The sequence below is a fragment of the Mustela lutreola genome, chromosome 8 (genome assembly GCF_030435805.1).
Source record: "Mustela lutreola isolate mMusLut2 chromosome 8, mMusLut2.pri, whole genome shotgun sequence".
Lineage (NCBI taxonomy): Eukaryota > Metazoa > Chordata > Mammalia > Carnivora > Mustelidae > Mustela > Mustela lutreola.
The window spans coordinates 127,178,810-127,200,871 of record NC_081297.1 but is presented as its reverse complement, the minus strand read 5'-3'; the positions used below and the strand labels follow the sequence as shown (position 1 = coordinate 127,200,871).

The window sequence follows — 22,062 nt, the reverse complement described above, 5'->3', positions numbered from 1 at the left end:
TTAATCCTAAAATGAATAGCAGTGATAGAGAAACCCTGTTTGCCTATTAGAAATGCAAAATTTTACTTTTTGGAGGGAATGCTCTGAGTGCTTTAAATTTTGCTTCTAACAAAGCAAGCCAAGCAAATCTTAACTTTTACAAGCCACCGAGAAATTCTGATTATTCCATGAGATAGTACAATCAGTTTCAACTCTGCTTTTAGTTATTTATTTTTTATTGGTTACATAGTAAATATACTTGACTGCAAGTAATGGAGGGTCATATAACTTTGAGTATTTTATTGTAAATTGTTCTTGATCTCTATGAAAATTTTATCCTTTTTGCTGTGATTGATGAAATTCAGATCTAGGGAAGTACTAATATAGACAAACATTTTCATTAATAATAGAAAATGGCTTCTGTATATATACTTTATCACAGTTAATTTGGTTTGGAAGAGATTATTTCATTTCATATCAATATTGAAATTCTAATTGTGAACTAGGAGTCTGTTTGAACAAGCACCCTAGTTCAGAATGTCTCAGGAGCAAGAGAGTAAGGTACTGTGAAAACTGTAACTTGTAGTTGCTTTGATGTTATGCTTATTTGTTATAGAATAAGCAAATTTGTGGCCTTGTCTTTTGTTCCCACATAACCCACTGTTAATATCAGGAAGAGATATTAGAAAGCTGTCCACATCTTGCTACCAAAGTTGGTAGGAAAATAATTTGTTGAACTTATTTTACCAAGTTGGGTTGGTAGAGTAAGACTTGTAATTAAATAAGATAGTGTCAGCATTGTTCCAGTTACACTCCTTAGCTGTTATACTAAACAAAAATAGTATGAGTGCTGCCTAACTATTTAAATTTCTGGTTTTGAGTGCCTTTATCCAGTTTAATAAAGTAATTATTCTTTAATGATATTTTTATATGTAATATTTTAATCAAATATTAAAAGTTATACATAACAAATCACAGTCTAAAAATGAATTATTCCTTGTTATTTGAAATAGGCTATATGTTAGAATTAATTCATATTCAGGTATCTTTCATAGTTACTTCTTCAGGCGATCAGAATTTGGAGGCTTAAAGGTAGTAAAAACAACTCTCACATCAGTGGCTCAAGAGATAAAGTTCTAACTCTTTGCCTTTATTTCTAGATAATCAGTGAATTCCATTTTAAATTGGCAAAGGAATGGCATATGGTTTTCATCAGTTAGCCAAACGCAGTGTGGTCCGTTTTATTTAAAATCATTCTTAAATATAGCTTAAAGTACACAATAGCAGTGTAATTTAGTCTAAGAAAACTAAAATTGTTATAACAAATGAAAGTTGGAATCAGGTTAAAAACAGGTAACAGAAGCCTGTAGGTATAAGAAGTAAAACTCTTTATCTCTGTCTCATTGGCCTATTTGGCATTAATTTAAGTTCTACTTGGAAATAATTTTGGCACCATGATTCATAGAAGGCAAGTATCTTAAGTTTAGATTAACCCAGGCACTATATCAGGTATAGTCACATGCATACAAATAAAAATAGTCTCTGATTGTGGAATTGTTATTATTTAATTACATAAGGATTTGCTTACACAAAACCATGCATATTCGGAAAAAATTCATAAAACTGATTTTTTAAACTTTAGGAAACTAGACAGCTGTCTCAAACATCCTTTTGACTGAAGTCATGGTAAAGATATGGGTTGGAAAGTCCATTATAGACATTTTTAAATTATTTTCTTTTCCCTATGAAGGGCTAGCCAGAGCCAAGTCAGTTCCCACAAAGACCTACTCCAATGAAGTCGTCACACTGTGGTACCGGCCACCTGATGTGCTTCTCGGTTCCTCAGAGTACTCAACACAGATTGACATGTGGTAAATACATGCAGATGTTATTGCCATTTGAAAGAATGTAGCCATTAACATAGGGCATGTTAATAGATATTTGACTTTTAAGGAGATATTACTTTAAAGAGTGACAATATAAGCAATAATTAAAAGTTTTGACACATGAGTAAGATTACCTAGGTTTACCAGTTCTGCCACTTACAACTATATAATAATCTTACTCAAATTACTGGACTTGCCTCAGTTTCCTCATTTAAGGAAATGGGAATAATAACAATAACTACTTTAAAAGGCTGTTCTGTGGATAATATTAAGACCAAATGAGATAATACATATAAAGCATTTAGAAGAATGTTTGGTACATTGTAGTTTAAACTAAAACTATCCTTACCATTTAATATTCATAAAAATCCACTTGGCCTTAAATTGATCTAAGAATAATAAAATATTGTAGCTATCTTCCTCTTATCCCACTCTGATCATGACATTTCTTTACTCAAATACCTTTGCTGCCTCCCCATTTTTTACGTATAGAGTAAGGTGTATAATTCATCAATCTGATACTTAATGATCTCCGTAAGACGTCTCTAAACTATCTTTTTCAACTTATATTAGACTATTCGTCTATATGAATACTCCCTCAGAAATAACCTGGGCTTTCCCACCTTTGCACTTACATTCATACCAGTCCACCCTTCCGGAATACCTGCTGTGCATCTCTGTGCCTGAACCTTAAAAACGCAGCTTTTCATAAATCCTTCCTGAATACAACCTAGCATCCAATGACAAATCCCTTGCTCTGAAATGTGGTTGGATTTATTGACTAACGCAATGATAAGTCATATGCTTCCTTCTGTTGTCTTACATTGAACAATTATATATAATTTTATATAACATCTTAAACTTATTTTTTAAATTGTGGTAAAATATACATAAAATAAAATTTACCATCTTAACCCATTTTAGTTGTATAGTTCTTTGGCATTAAGTACGTTCACATTGTTGTGCAACCTTACACTCCAGAAATTTTTTTCATCTTGCGAAACTGAGACTCTGTACCCATTAGGCAACTCCCCATTTCCTCCTCCCTCCAGCCATGGGCAACCACCATTCTACTTTCTGTCTCTGTGAATTTGACATTTCTAAGCACCTAATAGGGGAAAAATGATATAGCATTTGTCCTTTTGTGACTAGTTTATTTCACATAACATAATTGTCTTCAAGTTTCATCCATGTTGTAGAGATATTTGACTTTAAGACTGAATAATCATGATACATGAATGCTACATTTTGTTTATCCATTTGTCGGTGGACATATGGGCTATTTCTACCTTTTGGCTATTATGAGTAATGTTGCTATGAACATGAGTGACAAATATGTCTTTGAGACTTTTTCAGGTCTTTTGCTATTTACTTAGGAGTAGAATTCCTGGATCATATAGTAATTCTATTTTAAATTATTTCGAGGGACAGCCATACTGTTTTACATAGTGGCTCCATCATTGTAACTTTTTGTATACCGTTTTAATATGTAAAATTTTACATACAGTGTTTAGATTGTGAGTCCTTTAACAGAAGGGACTATGTATTAAAGGTATTGACATGGATTCTAGAAGATAGTGTTCATCCACTGAATCCCCATTCATTTTTTTCCCTTCTCTCACACACATACATACTCGCCATCCTGGCACCTGAATGTTCTACCTCTGCTCCTGCATAGAGGTATCTTGAATCATATGATTCTCCCTATCCCTGCTGCCTACTATCTAATACGTAATAGGCATTAAATCACTATTAGCGATGTTTTTCTTCAAGGGTCAGGCAGAAGAGAACTGGACATTTTAAGGCAGGACAGAGGAGGGGAAATGGAGGAATGGACAAAGCAATATAGAAGTTGAGACAAAAAGGCTACATTAACAAATTAACTTAGTTCGAGCTGAAAAAAATCTCTCTGTGGGAGGTTTTCTAGCTGGCTAATACAAAATTGTCCATCTCCAGAGGCAGTCTTAAGGAAAAGATAATTTTCTTCATAATATGTAAATGGATTGCTTATTTATTTCTTTTTTTTATGATATCTCTTAAAGGGGTGTTGGTTGTATTTTCTTTGAAATGGCTTCTGGAAGACCTCTGTTTCCAGGCTCAACGGTGGAAGATGAACTGCACTTGATTTTCCGACTGCTCGGTAATTGAAATATTTTCTCAGTAATTTGTTTCCTTCATTTGTGGCTAGCTAGATAAGACTATATATTTTTAAAAATTTTTTAAAATTTGGTACTGAGACTAGGATAGCTGTCACAAGAATTATAATTAGTTAGGGCACCTGACTGTCCCTGTCAGTAGAACATGGGACTCTTAATCTCTGGGTTGTGAGTTCAAGCCCCATGGTGGGTGTAGAGACTGCTTAAAAATAAAATCTTTAAAAAAAAAAAACTGATTACGGAGAAAAGACTTATAATCAGCGTAATTATAGAGGCTTCTGTGTAACTTCTCCTTTTCATTTACTAAGTTCTGCCTTTGCATTAAAAATTGTATGCAAGAACAGAGAAGAGAATACTATAAAATTGATCTTTAGCTTATTAGGAAGTATTTCTAGGTTAGGTATCAATTAGGCATCATCATTTTTATGGCATCATTGCATAGTCCCCAAAAAAGTCAATATGTGTTTACTATCTCTGTCATTTTGCTTTCAGTTGAAATAGTCAAATCAGCTACTAAATGTAAATTGTTCTTTAAGATACTTTCTTAGTTCTGCTTATTTATATATATTTGTGTATATATAAATTTTTATATATTTACAAATAGAAATTTATTTTTTTTTAATTCAGGAACACCATCTCAGGAAACTTGGCCAGGTGTTTCTTCAAATGATGAGTTCAAGAACTACAACTTTCCAAAATACAAACCACAGCCTCTGATTAACCATGCACCCAGGTATTTTTTTTCTTTTTCTTTAAGTTAAAGGGGGAAAACCCTCATTATTCTTTCCAGTTTCTTGAAGCATTAGCCACAGTAAGGATTCAGGGAAAAATATATAATACACATAGAGTTCTTAGATATTTTAGGATCTAATTTAAATGAATTTCTTCCTTTTGTCAGATTAATTTTATAATTCAGAGACCAGGGTACATAACTCACAGAATTGAGCTATAAATAAAATGAATATAGAACATCCATATTAGAATTCTAGAGTTTATGTAGATTGTTCAGCTTGTCAGAAAGAAGACATTGGTCAATGCTGTATTCAGTACCATGAAGACCATGATGGAATTTTTGTTTTGCTTCTTACAGAATTATTCTGTATTTTCTTTAAAAACCTAAGTGTTAGAAGTGAAATCTTGACTCTGACCCAAGATAACCCATCAGTATTTGGCCAGTGTTAATGACATGATTTGTATTTGAGGGATGTAAATTCTCTGACCCCTCACATCCTTAATGGTGGCCATTTCATTAAAGTTTCTCAAATCTACCCCCAGATCCGTTTAAAACCCCCATTAAAATTTCAGTCAGAACATTTCTGCTTATAGAATTATTATATTTTCAATAAGTAACAAAGAATAACTAAACCCCCCCCTTTTTTTCTTTTTAAAGATTTTATGTATTTATTTGACAGAGAGAAATCACAAGTAGATGGAGAGGTAGGCAGAGAGAGAGAGAGGGAAGCAGGCTCCCTGCTGAGCAGAAAGCCCGATGCGGGACTCGATCCCAGGACCCTGAGATCATGACCTGAGCCAAAGGCAGCGGCTTAACCCACTGAGCCACCCAGGAGCCCCAATAACTAACCCCTTTGACTGTGTTTTTTTATGATCCCTTAAAAAAATAGAGTATACCCAAATAAGGTCATACATACCAAATAAGGTCAATCTCTGTTTTAATCAAAAGCCATTCATATTGCTCATGATGTAACACACTTGGCTCTAGTTCCATTTATTCTCAAGCTAGAGAGAGTAGAAAAAACAGTTCTGATACCAAAAATATTTTTCAAGTATTTATGTGAATTGATGTTCTTATTGTTACTATAGCAACTAATAACATTCTAAGTAGACTTTCTTAGGAAGAATAACACTATGTGCGGGGCTTTTTGTGCATATCTCTTCCTTCTAAGTAGCATAAATCCTATTTTTGTCATTTATATAATGCATGCTATTGTAGTGTCCAGTGCAGAAAGTTGAAGCTGTTCTTTAAAGCAGATTCTCTGTGACCTTAGCCCCTAGTTTGTCTATGTCCAAGGAGCTCTGGATATTTGTCAGAAGGCAAACCACTAGAATTAAAAGAGTCTGGAGAATGTCTAGGCCACAGCATCCACAGTACCCAATAAGAGCACTTGGGAAATATTTCTTTATTCATAATTGTGCTTTTTCCCAGTGAAAGGCATGCAAAATAGAACCTGTGATTTCTGATCAAGAGGTTATCCCTTTAAAATAGTCCCTAAGTCCTCTACTACTTATTATATTGATTTCATCACTATAATTCTTTATCTTTATTGACTACCTCATTGATTTTGTAGCCCTAATTTTTAATTAAGTTTTATGATGTCATTGTGGCATATTTAAATTGAACTTTATAGGTTCTAGTACCCAGTTCTCAGTAGACTACCCTATAAAAATGTACTGAATGAATCATCTGTTTTTATGGTGAACCACAGTGATACATTTGGAGTCACTTGTCTCTCTGTTTTCACCTATACAGTAAGAAAATGATGCTTTTATATCTTGCCTATAGTGGAACACTATGAAATTGATACACTTAACTTAAGCTTTTGTGATAATAGGGATTATGTTGAGATGGATGGTGATTTTAAAAAATTATTTTAATTATATAATTTGTTCTTCATTATTGAAAATTTGAGTTGAAGCCCAGTTTTTAAGAAACAAGTGGCAAGATAAGTCTTCTAAGGATAAAACAGATTTGAGTCTATTTGAAAGTAGTAAGAGTGGCTGTTTTAGAGCACTTGAAGTTAGCAGATTAAAACCTTGGAAAATAGTTTTATTTGAAAAGTTACTATTGGCTAAGATAAAAGAATAAATTGCTACTTGTTTTTTGTTGTTTCTAGATTAGACTCTGAGGGAATCGAGCTAATAACAAAGTTTCTTCAGGTAAGTTACATCTTTGTAATCATTAAACCTCAGTTTCTCTGCATCCATAGAATGGGGTCAATAATAAGTATTTGTCATGACCATTAAATAAGATTATTTATGGTAGTATCTGGTATGCTTAAGGCATATGCTTAAGTAGAATTATAATAATAATAAATGATGGCTTCTTTTAATGTGTATGGGTCTCTTGTTGTGACCCAAAACAGTCTGAGGTAGTCCCCTCCTGGCATTGATCAACTATGTCAAGGCCATGTTCTCTGTAATTCATATTATCTTATGTTCTTTTTCTTTATACTTACAGTCTTCTAGGCTGCTGGACCTACAAATACCATTCATATCCTCTATTCAAAGCAGTAAGAAGAGAGGATAAGGGTGTCAGCCATAATAGTCCATTTGTATCTGGAAAGCAAAGGCTTTTCCAGAACCCCTGCAAAGCTTCTTCCCAAGTCTCATTGGCCAGAACATTAATTGTAAGAGAGACTGGGAATTGGGGAGCAAGATTATCATAGTTAGCCTAAATTTAAAACAGTCATCATTCATGATTGATCTGCTGGATTTGGAAGCATGGACACCTTAAACAAATCTAGATTATCTCATCAAAGAAAAAAGGGAAATGAGTATCCAATAGGTAATTTAATAATACGTCATAAAAGTATTGGATATATTTCCAATGATCCTTTGGTGTTCATGAGGAAAAGGAACAGCAAAGGTGAGATTTTTAAATTTTTTTATCACTTCAGAAAATACAGGTAATCTAAATTTTTAGTGAAAATCCAACTTCATCTTGGAAATTTGGAACTGAGATACAGTCTTTACTACATAATCTCAGTAACAACTCACATTAGTGTGTGTCTGGTGTACTCCAAATTGATTCTGAAAAAGCAGTCATTGTAGTTCTAAATGCTAATCTGCCTCCCTTCATATGTGTAGAGAAAACATTAATGGAGCAGTTCTTTGCTTTTTCACAGTACGAATCTAAGAAAAGGATTTCAGCAGAAGAGGCCATGAAACATGTATACTTTCGAAGTCTGGGACCAAGAATACATACTTTACCTGAAAGTAAGAGAAATTCTAAAGTCCTCTTGCCCCCTCATTTTCATTTGTTCAATGTTAGGGGTAGAAGAGATTGTTGTTGGTTTTTAAGCATAAGATTTTAGTCTTTTTGTAAACAGATCAGAATTCCTTGAAGAGAAGTGTCTTATTTGCATATGTTTTTATTTGTTTGTTTGTTTGTTTGTTTTTTTTAAAGACTTACTTAATTTAGAGAGAGTGAGTGAGTGAGAACGTGCCCCTGCGAATAAGGGGGAGGGGGAGAAGGAGTCTTGAAGCAGACTGCCCGCTGAGCTCGGACGTGGGACTGGAGTGGGGCTTGACCCCACAACCCATGAGAACTTGACCCAAGCTGAAACCAAGAGTCAGACACCCAACCGTCCGAGCCACCCAGGCACCACCCCATTAACTTGTTTCTTTTAGCACTAAGCACGTTGCCACTACTCTGTAAGAAATCATTAGTACTTAGGTATGGGTTATTAATCTTACCGGACTTAAATTGGAAAATGCCATCTGATGATAGACATTGTCATTAGGCCCATTCTGGATTGCTTTGATTCAGTTTCTAAAAATGGTTTCAGGCAAAGAGTAATGAAGCATAGCCGAAACATAAAATTGTTTTCTTGTGAACGTATTTTCTTTTGAAGATATAAAGATGATTTTTCTTTGCTATGGTCACTCTGACTTTACTATCCTCATGACAGTGGTGAGTATATTGTCAGTCACTAAAAGAGCTGATTTCTCATGCCTGAGTTAACTGCTTCGTTTCACTCATAACCTCCTTTTCAAAGATTACTCCAACATTTTACTTTAAAACCGAGTAAAGTAAATGGGGAGTTAGGATATTTAGGAAGTGAGATTCCAAAAGCTTTCATTAATTTCCCATTCTGATTTATAACTCAAGAATATTGATTCATTGAGTTTTGCTAATTGGAATCAATACTTAAGATTTCTCACTTAGAAATTATATGGATATTTTTTAATGGAAGATTACCTCTCTGGCAGAGATGGAAAGGAGAAAGATGAAATACAAGTGTTTTTTAAGATGGTATTTGCGTTTCATTACTTAGTGCCCAGTTTGATAGTTTGAGGTGGCCAGTTAGGGTTGTATGGAACCCTCCTGTTGTTTTTTTCTGAAAGTCTGTCATTATGTTGACGCCCTGATACCTTCGTGCCATTATAGGGAGAAAGATATAGGACAGAGAGAGTAAAAATCAAGAAATACCTTTTGATTAGCTCTCCCAACCCCAGTAAGTCCTATAAAGAGAGCGTATATTCTCTGTATGTACATATTTGAGAAGAAACATATTAGAAGCATTATTGACAGGTCTTTTTATTTCAGACCTACAGAGTTGGAGAGAAAATGTTCTGAGGGGAGATTATTTCGTTTGGTTTTCTTCTCAAAACATTGGCACAAAGGGGAAAATAGTTCAGGAGTGCCGTAACCTTGTAAATGTATAATAAATGTTTCATGTTGAATCAATGTACATTTTTAAACATTCTTTGTGTAGTTGGGTTATATTTGTTTTAATAATGTTAGACCTTCACCTGATAGTTTTTGTCTATACATTTTAGGTGTATCAATATTCAGTTTGAAAGAGATTCAGTTGCAAAAGGACCCGGGTTTTCGAAATTCTTCTTATCCAGAGACAGGTGTGTTTGTCATAAACCATTTCACGTGTCGATCATGAAATTTTGCGTGGAACCAAGTTTTTGGTTTATAAATTGATCGGTAAAATTATTGATGTAAAAACTAATGTACAGTGCATTCCACAACTGTATGTTTAGCATTGCACGTACTCACTTTTCTGTATGATGTGGGCAGCTCAGTAATTCTTCAGAGAGAAATCTGACTCACTCAAGTCAGGGATCCTGAAAGCTGCAGATGGCACAAAGACCTTTTACAAGTGGCCTGGCTTGATCACTTCACACGCCATCCCTGGCACCTGAGGCAGAAGACACATCTTGTGCTTCCCTAGTCTTCAGGTTCATCACTTCGAAGCATAGAAGCTGTAGACTGACCCTATCAACAAAAGGGTCATTTAAGACAGTGCTGATCACTCTTATCGTGGAACATTAGTTTTGCTGGTGGGAACATTAGCTTCCTAGAGTCACCAAATACTGTGTGTGGGATAAAACTGAACCTTGAACTGCCTCATAAAATGACTTTATATTTTAGGACATGGGAAGAACAGAAGACAGAGCATGCTCTTTTAAGTCTGATAAAATGATTTCAAGCCCAGCCCCCAGCCTTTCTTATCAATCAAGGACTCAGATCTGAAGGCAATTATTTCTTTTGGTGGACTTGGAATCTCCGTTTGTCTACACTGTCCTCTTCACAGTGGAGTCTTTTTATTTCAGACCTACAGATTGTTTTTATATTTGTTGTCACAGTGTGACAATTTTTTTGTACAGTTGGTTTTAAGGTCTTCTCTGCCATTAGAGCCAGTAGGTTACAGCTGTTGATGTAACTGTAGCTGCAATTTTTGTGCAGGACTGAGAAACACAGTGCATTATTTATTGCGGAATCATTGCTGCTAAATAACTACTGTCTGTTTATTTAACACAACAGTTAAATGCCTGAAGAAGTTGCAGTGGCTTTATTAGATGTGAATGCATCTGTTTCTCCTCATGAATTGTTTTACTGCTGCATTTCTTGTTTGTTTTTAAAATTAAACTGCAGTGTTTCCTGGAATGTAAATTTAGCTTTGCTTAACAGTACAATAAGTGAGCCATCTTGAACACTCTAAGTTCATGCTATATAATTTTTTATTGAACATCCGCAAGTAGAGTAGCTAAGAAATTGATGAGCACATTATGTTTAGGAAAGCATGTGATGCAGAAGTTGATTCAAGCAAGTGAATACCTTACTTTCTGGGGATCTCACATTAGATACCAGTAAATTAAAGCACTGAAATTATTTATTTTTACCTATCCTCATTTTAGATAATATTTACTGCATATTATTGGATATGTGTATACTAATACACTTACCTATTTTCCATTGTGCTTTAATTTAGTTAAAACTAAACCATACAAGTCCAGTGAAATATGTGAGGTCTTGTTTTCATCTTAAATACGATTATTTTATTAGAAGGGATGATACTTTTTTGGGGAGCCATTTATTTCCTTTGGGGGGGTGCTCTGTGTGTATTTGTATGTTTTAATAACATTCACTTGGAATCAGCTAAAAGCTGTAATATGTCTTTGAAATGAGCCATGATAAATACAAATGAGAGAAAAAAGAACTTAGAGGATTGTTTTAAAGCATTGTAAGTATTAATGTGTTTATCAGAGATAGTAAATATTACAGTTTCAATTATGCATCTCTTTGAACATCATAAACACACCTTGGTGTTGGTAAGTGTTTTAAGCATTTGTGTTAACTTTTAAGGACATTTGTTTATTTAGTGCATCTTACAAACTAAAAATCTTAATTGGTATATTTTGAAATGGTCATGTAAATTTTTGGCTTATATATCATGAAAAATAATCATAACTTAATTTTTTTTCCCTAATATTCACTGTAAAACATTCAGGGGTCCTACCATTTCTGTTCAGGAAATCTTGTAGTTTATTGCTATTTAACAGTATTAAGTGAACTTTTGTATATTTCATTTTAACTTTATTTGTGAATAGTGATTGTGGCATGTTTGGGTGTTATTTTAATATTTCATGATACAGAAATTTTAATTTTTAAAATAATTTTCTGGAAGAAACAGATTCATGTATAATGGTGAATATTAGACCACTACTGCTTTTCACATTTGTAAATTGGTTTTATGTTAAACCCTGTAGCCTAACAAACTGCTGTTATTTCTAACTGACAGACATGTATTAATATTGTACTTTGAAGGTTATATATATTATGTGGAAATTCCTCCATTTTGTTTTGAAATTTATAACAAGATCTTCATGTTGTTAAAATGTGGTTTTGTTGAGTCACAGTTCTTTCTGGGGGGAAGAAGGCTATGCAAAATGGGATCATTTTCCTTTATGGTTTCATTTTTAAGATCATGAAGTCTCAACTTGCCAGTTTCGATATTTAATTTATATTTGTGCTGGACATTCATTTAGTAATCTTTACTGTAAATTTATAGGATAGTACTCAATTATAAAGCTGTGAGATTTTTCATTTCATAGGTTATATAAATGATACTTTACAAATTTCATATAGATATCCATAAGTTTGATATTCTTACATATAAAAGGTGAAGAAATACATCCAGTAGTTATATAAAATTCTTCTTCCTAGGAAGTCCTAGGGATGGTTCTTCATTTTATTAAGGAATTTGATTTTTTTTTTTTGATACTTGAGCACCACCATTCAGATCCTGAAAACTTTGCAGTGAAGAGAATTGAATCTCAGAAATTTTGAACCTTGAACACTTATGATTCATCTTAAACTGACATGGTTTGAAAGGTAAGAGAGGTTACCTTTTTTGTTTTCCTTCCAAGTGATGTTGTTAACACACATTTTTTGTTTTCCTTCCAAGTGATGTTGTTAACACACATTGTTGTTAACACACATGTAGGTGTATAGAAGTGGCTCCATTCTATCTGATGCTTTATTACACTTGGAATACTACTTGTTAACATGTTACAATAATCTGTCTTTTGGATCCAGGAAAATTCATGAAGTTGTTTTGGGTCTTCTGTTTTTATGGTTTTGTTTTGTTTTAATTTGCCATTTTTACCCATTGTAAGTATTCAGTTTAGTGGCATTAGAGTTCTGTATAGCAATTACCATATCTTTGTCCAGAATTTTTCATCTCCAAACAAACGCTATACCCATTAAGAAATCCTCCTTCATTTCCCCCTCCCCACAGCCCCTGGTAACCTCTAATGTGTAGGCATAATTCATTTTACTGTGCCATACTTTATTGTGCTTTGCAGACACTGCATTATTTTTTTAAGATTTTATTTATTTGACAGAGAGAGAGATCACAAGTAGGCAGAGAGGCAGGCAGAGAGAGAGGGGGAAGCAGACTCCCCACCAAGCAGAGAACCTGATGTAGGGCTCAATCCCAGGACCCTGAGAATCATGACCTGGGCTGAAGGCAGAGGTTTAACCCACTGAGTCACCCAGGTGCCCTAGATACGGCATTTTTTAATAAATTGAAGGTTTGTGGCAACCCTGCTGGAACCATTTTCCAACTGCATTTGCTCACATTTTGGCAATTCTCACAGTACTTAAGATTCTGTTATTATATTTATTATGGTGGTTTGTGATTAATGATCCTTTGTATTACCAGTGTAATTGTTTTAGGGGTGCCACAGATCGCACCCATGCAAGACAGTGAGCTTAATGGATAAATGTTGTGTGTGCTCTGACTGTTATACCAACAGGCTATTCCCCTATCTCTCTCTCTCTCCTCAGGCCTCTCTATTCCCTGAGATGTAATACTAAAATTAGGCCAATTAATAACCCTAAAGTTAAAGTGGCCTGTAATTGTTCAAGTGAAAGGAAGAGTCACACATTTCTGTGTTTAGATTAAAGCTAGAAATAATTTAAGCTTAGTCAGGAAGGCATGTCAAAAGCCAGCATAGGCTGAAAGGTAGGCCTCTTGCTCCAGTTAGCCACGCTGTGAATGCAAAAGAACAGTTCTTGAAGGAAATTGAAAGAGCTACTCCAGTGAACACATAAATGATAAAATGAAAGAGCCTTATTGCTGATGCAGAGTAAGTTTTATTGGTGTGGGTAGGTCAAATCAACTATAAATGCCCTTAAGCCAAAACCTAATCCAGAGCAAAGCCCTCTCTCTCTCCAGTTCTGTGAAGGCTTAGAGAGGTGAAGAAGCTGCGGAAGAAAAGTTTGAAGCTAAGAGAGGTTGATTCCTGAGGTTAAAGGAAAGAAGATGTCTGCATAACATAAAAGAGCAAGATGAAGCAGCAAGTTATCCAAAAGATCTAGCTAAGATAATTAATGAAAGTGGCTACATTAAACAGATTTTCAATATAGGCAAAATGGCTTTCTCTTGGAAGAAGATGCCATCAGGTCTCTCAGCTAGAAAGGAGAAGTCAGTTCCTGGCTTCAGAGTTTCAAAAGATTGAATGGGATGCCCAGATGGCTCAGTTGGTTGAGCATCTGACTCTTGGTTTTTGGTTTAGATCATGATCTCAGGGTTGTGGGATCAAGCCCTGCCTTGGGCTCCACACTTGAAGAGTCTACTTCTCTCCCTCTCTCCCTCTGTCTCTCTCTCTCCCCCTTCCCTGCTCTCTGAAATAAATAAATCTTAAAAAAAAAAAAAAAAAAAAAAAAAAAAAAAAAGACTGACTTATTAGAGACTAATGCAGCTGATGACTGTAAGTTGAAGCCAGTGCTCATTGACCATACTGAAAATCCTTAAGAATTATGCTAAATCTACTCCCCCTGTGCTCTGTCGATGAAACAACAAAGCCTGGATGACAGCAAATCTCTTTATAGCATGATTTACTGAATATTTAAAGCCTACTGTTCAGGGAAAAAGGTTTGCAAAGTATTATTGGTCACTGACAATGCACCTAATCACCCAGGAGCACTCAAGGAGATGGACAGCTAAAATTCATCTTGTTTTCATGCCTGCTAACCCAACATCTGCTCTGGAGCCCATAGATCAAGGAGAAGTTTTGACTTTAAAGCCTTACTCTTTAAGAAATACATCTTGTAAAGCTATAGCTGCCATAGTAGTGATTCCTCTGATGGATCTGGGCAAAGTAAAATGAAAGCCTTCTGGAAAGGATTCACCATTCTGGGTGCCATTGAGAACATGGAGGGAACATTCGTGGGAAGAGGTCAAAATATCAACATTAACAGGAGTTTGGAAGAAGCTGATTCCAAGACTTCAGCAGAAGAAGTAATTGCAGATGTGGTGTATAGCAAGAGAACTAGAACTAGAATTACAAGTGGGGCTGGAAGATGTGACTGAATTGCTGCAATTTCATGATAAAACTTTAATGATCAAGAAGTTGCCTCTTATGGATGAGCAAAGTTGTCTCTTGAGGTGGAATCTACTCCTGGTGAAGATGCTATGAAGATTGTTGAAATGACAGCAAAGGATTTAGACTATCACATAAATAAACTTAGTTGATAAAGCAATATTGAGGTTTAAGATGACTCCAATTTTGAAAGAAGTTCTGTGAGTAAACTGCTATCAAATAACAGCATGAAAAGACTCTTCCATCCTTTCCGCAGACTTCATTGTCTTATTTTAAGAAATTGCCACAGCCACTCCAGCCTTTAGCAGCTATCAGCCTGATCAGTCACCAGCTATCAATATCAAGGCAAGACCCTTCCTTCAGCAGCAAAAGGACACACTTGAAAGTTCAGATGGGTTAGCATTTTTTAACAATAAAGTGTTTAACAAATGTATTTTTTTTTAGAAGTAATTGCACATTTACAAGACTGCAGTGTAGTATCAACATAATTTTTATATATGTACTGAGAAACCAAAAAATTCATTTGACTCGCTTTATTATGGTATTTGCTTTATTGCAATGGTCTGGAACCAAACCAGCAGTATCTCCAAGGTAGGCCTGTAATTTTTCTTTTAAGTTTTATTTTGATTTATTTACTTCAGCATATCTCTGCGCCCAACATGGGGCTTGGAATCACAACCCTGAGATCAAGAGTCGCATCCCCTCCCAACTGAGCCAGCCAGGTACCCCTGGTATGCCTCTATTTCTTATGTCTGAATTTGCCTATTGTAGATATTTCATGTAAATAGAGTCTTACCATAATTGTCCTTGGGTGTCTGGCTTTTTTCATTCACTTAGAAGGATGTTTTCAAGTTTCATGTCTGTTGTAGCATGTATCAGAATTTTACTTACTTTCATGGCTGAATAATACTCTTCAAATGTATATTTCATTTAAACATTTATCTGTTGATTTCACATGAACTTTTTTGGCTTTTGCGAATAATGCTGCCATGAACTTGGGTGTACAAGCATCTGTTTGGGTCCTTGTTTTCAATTCTTTGAGGAGTTGAATTGTTGAGTCATTTAGTAATTCTATGTTTACCTTTTTGAGGAACCGTCAAATGATGATCCATGGTAACTGCACCATTTTACATTCCCAGTAGTAAAGTATGAGAGTTCTAATTTCTCATCCTTGCCAACACTTATTTTCCTTTTTTAAAAAAAATATATCCATTATAATACATATGACATGGTATCTCTTTGTGGTTTTGATTTGCATTTCCCTAGTGAGTAGTTTATTGAATATCTTTTAATATGCTTATTGGCCATTTGTACGTCTAGTTTGGAGAAGTGTCTATTCAAGTCCTTTCCCCATTTTTGAACTGTTCTTGCTGAGTTTAAACTGTAGTTCTTTACATATTCTACTTTTTCTTTAAGATTCATTTTAGAAAGGCATGCAGGAATGGGGTGGGGGGAAGGGCAGAGGGAGAGGGAGAGAATCCCAAACCTGCTGAGCACAGATCCCCAGGAGAGGCTCAATCTTATGACCGTGACATGACCTTAGCTGAAATCAAGAGTCAGATGCTTAACCGACTGAGCCACCAAGGTTCTCCTCTTCATATATTCTAGATATTAGATGCATATGAGGTATATATGACTTGTAGTTACTTTTTCTATTCTGTGGGTTGTCTTTTACTTTCTTGATGGTGTCCTTTTAATACATAAAGTTGCTCATTTTAATGACATCCAACATCATTTTTTTTTTCTTTAACTTCTGGTCTTGGTGGCATATTTAAGAAACTAGTGCCAAATTTAAGATCATGAATATTTTCTGCTGTTCTAAGAGTTTTATACTTACAGTTAGGGCTTTGATCAGTCTTGAGTTAATTTTTGTATATGGTGTAAAGTAAGGATCTAATTTCATTCCTCTGCATGTGAATGTCTAGTTTTCCCAGCACTATTTGTTAAAAAGACTGCCCTTTTCCCCTTAAATGGTCTTGGCACCCTTGTTGCAAATCAGTTGGCCATACATGTAAGAGTTAATTTGGGGGCTCTCGATTCTATTTTATTGGTCTACAACTCTGTCATTCTGCCACTACCACAATGTTTTGATTACTTACTTGTAGCTTTCTAAGTGTTGAAATCAAGAAGTGAGTCTTCCAACTTTGTCCTTTTTCAGGATTGTTTTGGCTATTCAGGGTCCCTTGAAATTGCATTTAAATTTTACGATGGGGTTGTCTTATTTCTTAGGAAATATGCCATTAGGATTGTGATAGGAATTGCATTGAATCTGTAGATCCTTTGCTACTATTGGGATTTCCAGTCCATGAATGCAGGATAGCTTGAATTTTTTTAAGCAATGTTTTATAGTTTTTCAGTGTATAAGTCTTATGCCTCCTTGATTAAATTCATTCTTATTTTATTCCTTTTGATGTTATTCTAGGTGGAATTATTATTTTTTGAGTTTTTCATTTGCTAATATGTAGAAATTGAAATGATTTTTGTGCTGATTTTGTATCTTACAATTTTGCTGACTTTATTAACTTTTTTGTGGATTCTTTAAGGTTTTCTGCATATAAGACCATGCCATCTATGAATAGAGATAGCTTTACTTCCTTTATAATTTGAATTTCTTTTATTTTTTTTGTCTGATTACTTTGTTTAGGACTCTCAGTCCCATGTTAAAGTAGAATTGGCAATATGCTCTTTATGTTAGGGAAAACACTTTCGATCTTTCACCACTGAGTATGATATTAGTTGCAGCTAAAAGAATAAATGATATTTTGTTTCTTTTCTTCCTCCTTACCTACGCCTATTTCAATATAAAATGATTGGTAGACCTTAAGACTTAAAAGATCAGAGGACCACTTTTCAAACCAGTTTTCCCCCCACCCCCTTCCCTAAGTCAACCTCAGTAATTCTGTTTGTTTCCTTAAATATCTCTTTAAAATGTACATATATATATAATAACACGTTTTGATGTATCATATTTAAGGTTAGATGACTTATTTTCCAACTTGTACCCATATAGAAAAGTAAAACTTGGATTATCTAATCCAAGTAAATGGAAGTAAACCAACCCACTTGTCTCTTCACACCTTTTATCACAAAGTATTTATTGAACAAAAATAATATAATAGTAAAATTGATACATATATGAAAGTGAATGAAGAAGATATGCAGTCATAGAAAAGATGTGTACAAAGAGAATGTTTAGGTTATAGTTCTATAAAACCTTAGCCATCTCAGTTTAACACTGATGAAGTAGACATATAAAAAGGAAAAAGTTAATATGTCCTTTGAAACCTGTTAAACACACACACAGAATGAGGCAGCGCTATAAGAGTTATACTTCAATACCTCCAGTTCTACATTTGTGTTATAGTTTTTTGATCCATGAAAATCATGGCATTTTTCTTTTTCTAATAAATGGAGCTAGAATGTATGTTAATCATAGTATTTCAAACAAGGAAATACAAGAATCAGATTTATAATCTTTTGAGTATTTCCAGTCAGCATGTACATTTAAAAATATTTTCGGTTGTGATTTTTGTACATTGATTAACTTCCTTTGGTTTCTCTTTGAGAATCTTAACATTTGGAGTACATTCTTTTATCTGACAAATTTTTTAAAATATACTACCTTTGTTTTTTCTACCTAACATAAATATTTGGGCTAGTAGTTACTTACAGTTAGGCATAGGAAACAGAACTGGAATGAGCACCAATCATTGTTCTACCTTGACTGAGCTGTGTGACCTTAGGCAACTCCCTGTTGTTCCTGTGTAATTGCCTTATCTGGAAACCATGGTAAGAAGCATTCTCAAAGACTCCCCTCTCTACATTTAACATTTCATGTTTGGTAAATATCAGTTCCCTGGACCAGCTCTTTTATTTTAGTACAGAATTCTCCTCAGCTTATGAGGATGTGACACTAGTATCTGTGGATTTTGGAATTAACTTTATATCTAAAAGTGTATATTAGAGATTTGCACATCCCCATACACAGAGACACTTAATTCCAGTGGAAAATCTCAAGTTTTAAAGCATTATAACAGTTTTAGATTCTTTGAAAATTCAAGGAATATTTGTTTTTACAAGCTTTATTTTTTACTCATTTTTCATAATCTTGCCATTTAATACCTACTGTGGAATCTGTTATTCAGCCACATTTCAAACTGGTTTGTTACTTACAGTTAAAGATAATGATCTTGAAAGCACTGGGCACTTTCCAGTTCTTTTCACATTAGAGTTTTCCTACTTCATGTACAAAACAATGCCTTAAGAGTGGCATCTGCTGATGTTTCAGTTCTCACTGCTCTACACTACACAAAAGAATTTACTGGTGAGTGCTCCAGATTGTTAGTAGTTCAGTTCCACAATGAGGTTCCTAAAGAGTTACGTATTTCTTCTATTCAATTTCCTTCATTCTCACCATAAACTTAGTGATACATAAAACAGTGTATCCTACCTCTCCATCTCCACAAACAAGGCTATGCTTTATACACCTGAAGACATCTGATATTATAGAATTGTTAGGTTCATCAACCAGTTTGTAAGCCTTTTCCTAAGCATGGGATGTTTAAACATTAATTAGAGTTCCAGGGGTTTAGAGAAACCCTAACTGATAATGATACAGAAAATGTATCAGGGGTGTGATTCTCTATGGAAAACTGGGAGAACCACAGCTAATTTTTTGAAATAAGAATATGCTTACATAGGAGATACCCCAGGGGCATGGCTAGAATGAATTTGATGTAGATTTCCATCTCAGGATTTTGTTTGGGAGGAGCTTAAAAGATTGTAAACAGCTAGGTGGCTAACCTTTCAAAGTTCATTTTTTTAAAAAATGCACTTTAAAACATTTTCTTTTATGAATGTTTATTTTCTAAATATGGCTTAGTTTCTTTTATAAAAACATGAAATCGGACATTTACTGAACTTCAGTTCAAAAGAGGTTCTAAGGCAATTCTTATACAATTGAAAGCGAAAAAGAAAAATATGAATATGCTTTCATTTTGCCTACTTGTGAAAAATGATTCTACTAGAGAGCTGTTTGATACTAATTTTTGTCTTTCAAACATTTTTTCTTAATACTAAAAAATATATAAACTAAATGCAAAGGAAGGCACAGCTGGTTATAGTGTGTATAAGCATAGTACAGCATATGCGGAAATTAGAAAGAAAGCTTCACATCCTTATTAGTTACACTGAAAACGATTAAGAAAAGTTCTTCACTGTCAACAGTGTTCAACACTTAAGAGCTAAGAGGATATAAAAACAAAAACATAAAAATCACTTAATGCCAAACAGATCTTCATATATACTTGAATATAAAAAAAAAAAAGTTTTAAAAATGCTAACATAAATCTAGACCATCCATGTTATGAAAAGTGCAAACCAAATTAACAGCCGGTTTCACAATGTCCTTCTCATGACACAGGTAAACTAGCCCATGAGGACAAATTTGTTTCATCAGTTAATAAGTCTTTAACTGTGGCCAGATGTCATCAGGATTTCTGAGAATTCGAAGAAAGCAGTACTGGAGAAGCAGCTCTATCCAGACTGGGGATTGGCACTGGCATGTGGCCATTAAGCAGTGTTGGAAACTGTAGGGAACAGAAGATTTTTAAAGTAGTTATTACAGATGCATTGGGACAAACTTGAATTCTTTACATTCCTAGACAGACCATAGTGGATCACCCCTGGGATGGAGGGGTCACAAATTATTGTATAGAATGCGATCAAGATTACATATAGCAAACAGGAGATAAGGCCCAGAAAATGTCCCTATTTTATATGCCTAGGCCACTAGAAAAAAAAAATGTACATATGGTGCTAAAGCATGTTCTAATACTCCTTTTAAAAGGTTCCAAGCTACTTAGAATGCTGATTTGCTTTAAAGTAATTTTAAAGTAATTTTGGGTTTTTTTGTTTTTGTTTTGTTTTTTTGCTTTAAAGTAATTTTGAAAACCACAGACAACTGACTGCTGATTCACATGTAAAACTTCTAATAACTCTATTTTGAAAATGGCCATTGTTTTTCCAGAGTACTATAATGATGCTTCTCAGTAACTGTTAAAAATGCAGAATGTTTTAGCTTAAAATGTTTAGAAAGCAAGAGTATATATTGAAGCTGAGAAAGTATTTTTTTAATTACAATGATAAATAATATCAAACTTAATAGATCACCCTTAAGTGACAAAACAAAGAATAAAGTTAATTTCTGTATTGTTGGTAACTAAGATGATAAATGGGATAAAAGTATATGCTTTGGTAACCTTCCATTCTAAAGGAAATACCACCACTGTACCCCCATTGAAGAAGAATAATTAAAGGCCTCTTTTTTTTTTTTAAGATTTATTTATTTATTTATTTGACAGAGATCACAAGTAGGCAGAGAGGCAGGTAGAAAGAGAGGAAGGGAAGCAGGCTCCCTGCTGAGCAGAGAGTCTGATGTGGGCCTTGATCCCAGGACCCTGGAATCATGACCTGAGCCGAAGGCAGAGGCTTTAGCCCACTGAGCCACCCAGGCATCCTAAAGGCCTCTTTTTAATACATAACTGTTCACAGCTAGATTTTCACTGTCCAGAATGATATGTGCCAAAATGATCTCCAGGGGTATCTTCCAGCTTTATTTTTGTTTAGTCTAGAGAAGTTAATATTAAATGTCAACACTATAAAACTGCAGAGCCTGGCACAAGTTAGAAGTACAATAAATACAGAATATATTTCAATTTTCAAACTATTTCAATAACTTATGTCTCATACCTTACAGTTTATCAGTGATTGTCATTTCAGTTGGTATCTTGGAGCTTGTAAAGTAAGTTTGGTTATCCCCATTTGACAGAAGAGAAAACACAGCTCAGATAAGTTCTGATTGGTTAAAGACTAATAAGCAGTAAAGCCAAATTTTAAACTTAAAAGATCCTGTGCTTTTTGTACCAAACTGGCCAACTTATTTTTGGCAGGGCTTGGTGTGAGTGTGCTCTTTAAATACTCTAAGTTTAATGGTCATTGGCATATTCAAGGTTTTTGTTTCTTTTCTGACACTTTGGAATTTTAGTTGTTTGTAGAATTTTATCCATTTCAATTGGATTATCAAATCTAGTTGCATATATATTCATACTCTATTAAGATCCCAGCTCTTAACTACTATTCCCATTGACTTAAGAGTGAACACAGGATGAAGAGCAGGT

At 34.5% G+C, this 22,062-nt stretch overlaps 2 protein-coding genes across 4 annotated transcripts in view; one reads left to right on the top strand and one right to left on the bottom strand.

The window, feature by feature from the left end:
• The window catches only part of CDK17 (cyclin dependent kinase 17), a 110,287-nt gene extending 98,394 nt beyond the window's left edge, over positions 1-11,893 (top strand). Inside the window, exons 11-17 of one of the 3 annotated variants that reach the window (XM_059186576.1) lie at positions 1,730-1,850; positions 3,908-4,005; positions 4,649-4,754; positions 6,874-6,916; positions 7,885-7,975; positions 9,542-9,619; positions 9,792-11,893. In XM_059186576.1, coding sequence (XP_059042559.1) covers positions 1,730-1,850; positions 3,908-4,005; positions 4,649-4,754; positions 6,874-6,916; positions 7,885-7,975; positions 9,542-9,619; positions 9,792-9,799 — 545 coding nt within the window. In that variant the 3' untranslated portion in view covers positions 9,800-11,893. Of the gene's footprint in view, positions 1-1,729; positions 1,851-3,907; positions 4,006-4,648; positions 4,755-6,873; positions 6,917-7,884; positions 7,976-9,541 lie in introns of all 3 variants that reach the window. The other 2 variants (XM_059186575.1, XM_059186578.1) reach the window with 2 other exon arrangements.
• A 6,065-nt stretch (positions 11,894-17,958) lies between these two features.
• Positions 17,959-22,062, bottom strand: part of ELK3 (ETS transcription factor ELK3) — a 68,880-nt gene continuing 64,776 nt past the window's right edge. The window contains exon 5 of the mRNA XM_059186579.1: positions 17,959-20,472. Coding sequence (XP_059042562.1) covers positions 20,374-20,472 — 99 coding nt within the window. The 3' untranslated portion in view covers positions 17,959-20,373. The remainder of the gene's footprint in view (positions 20,473-22,062) is intronic.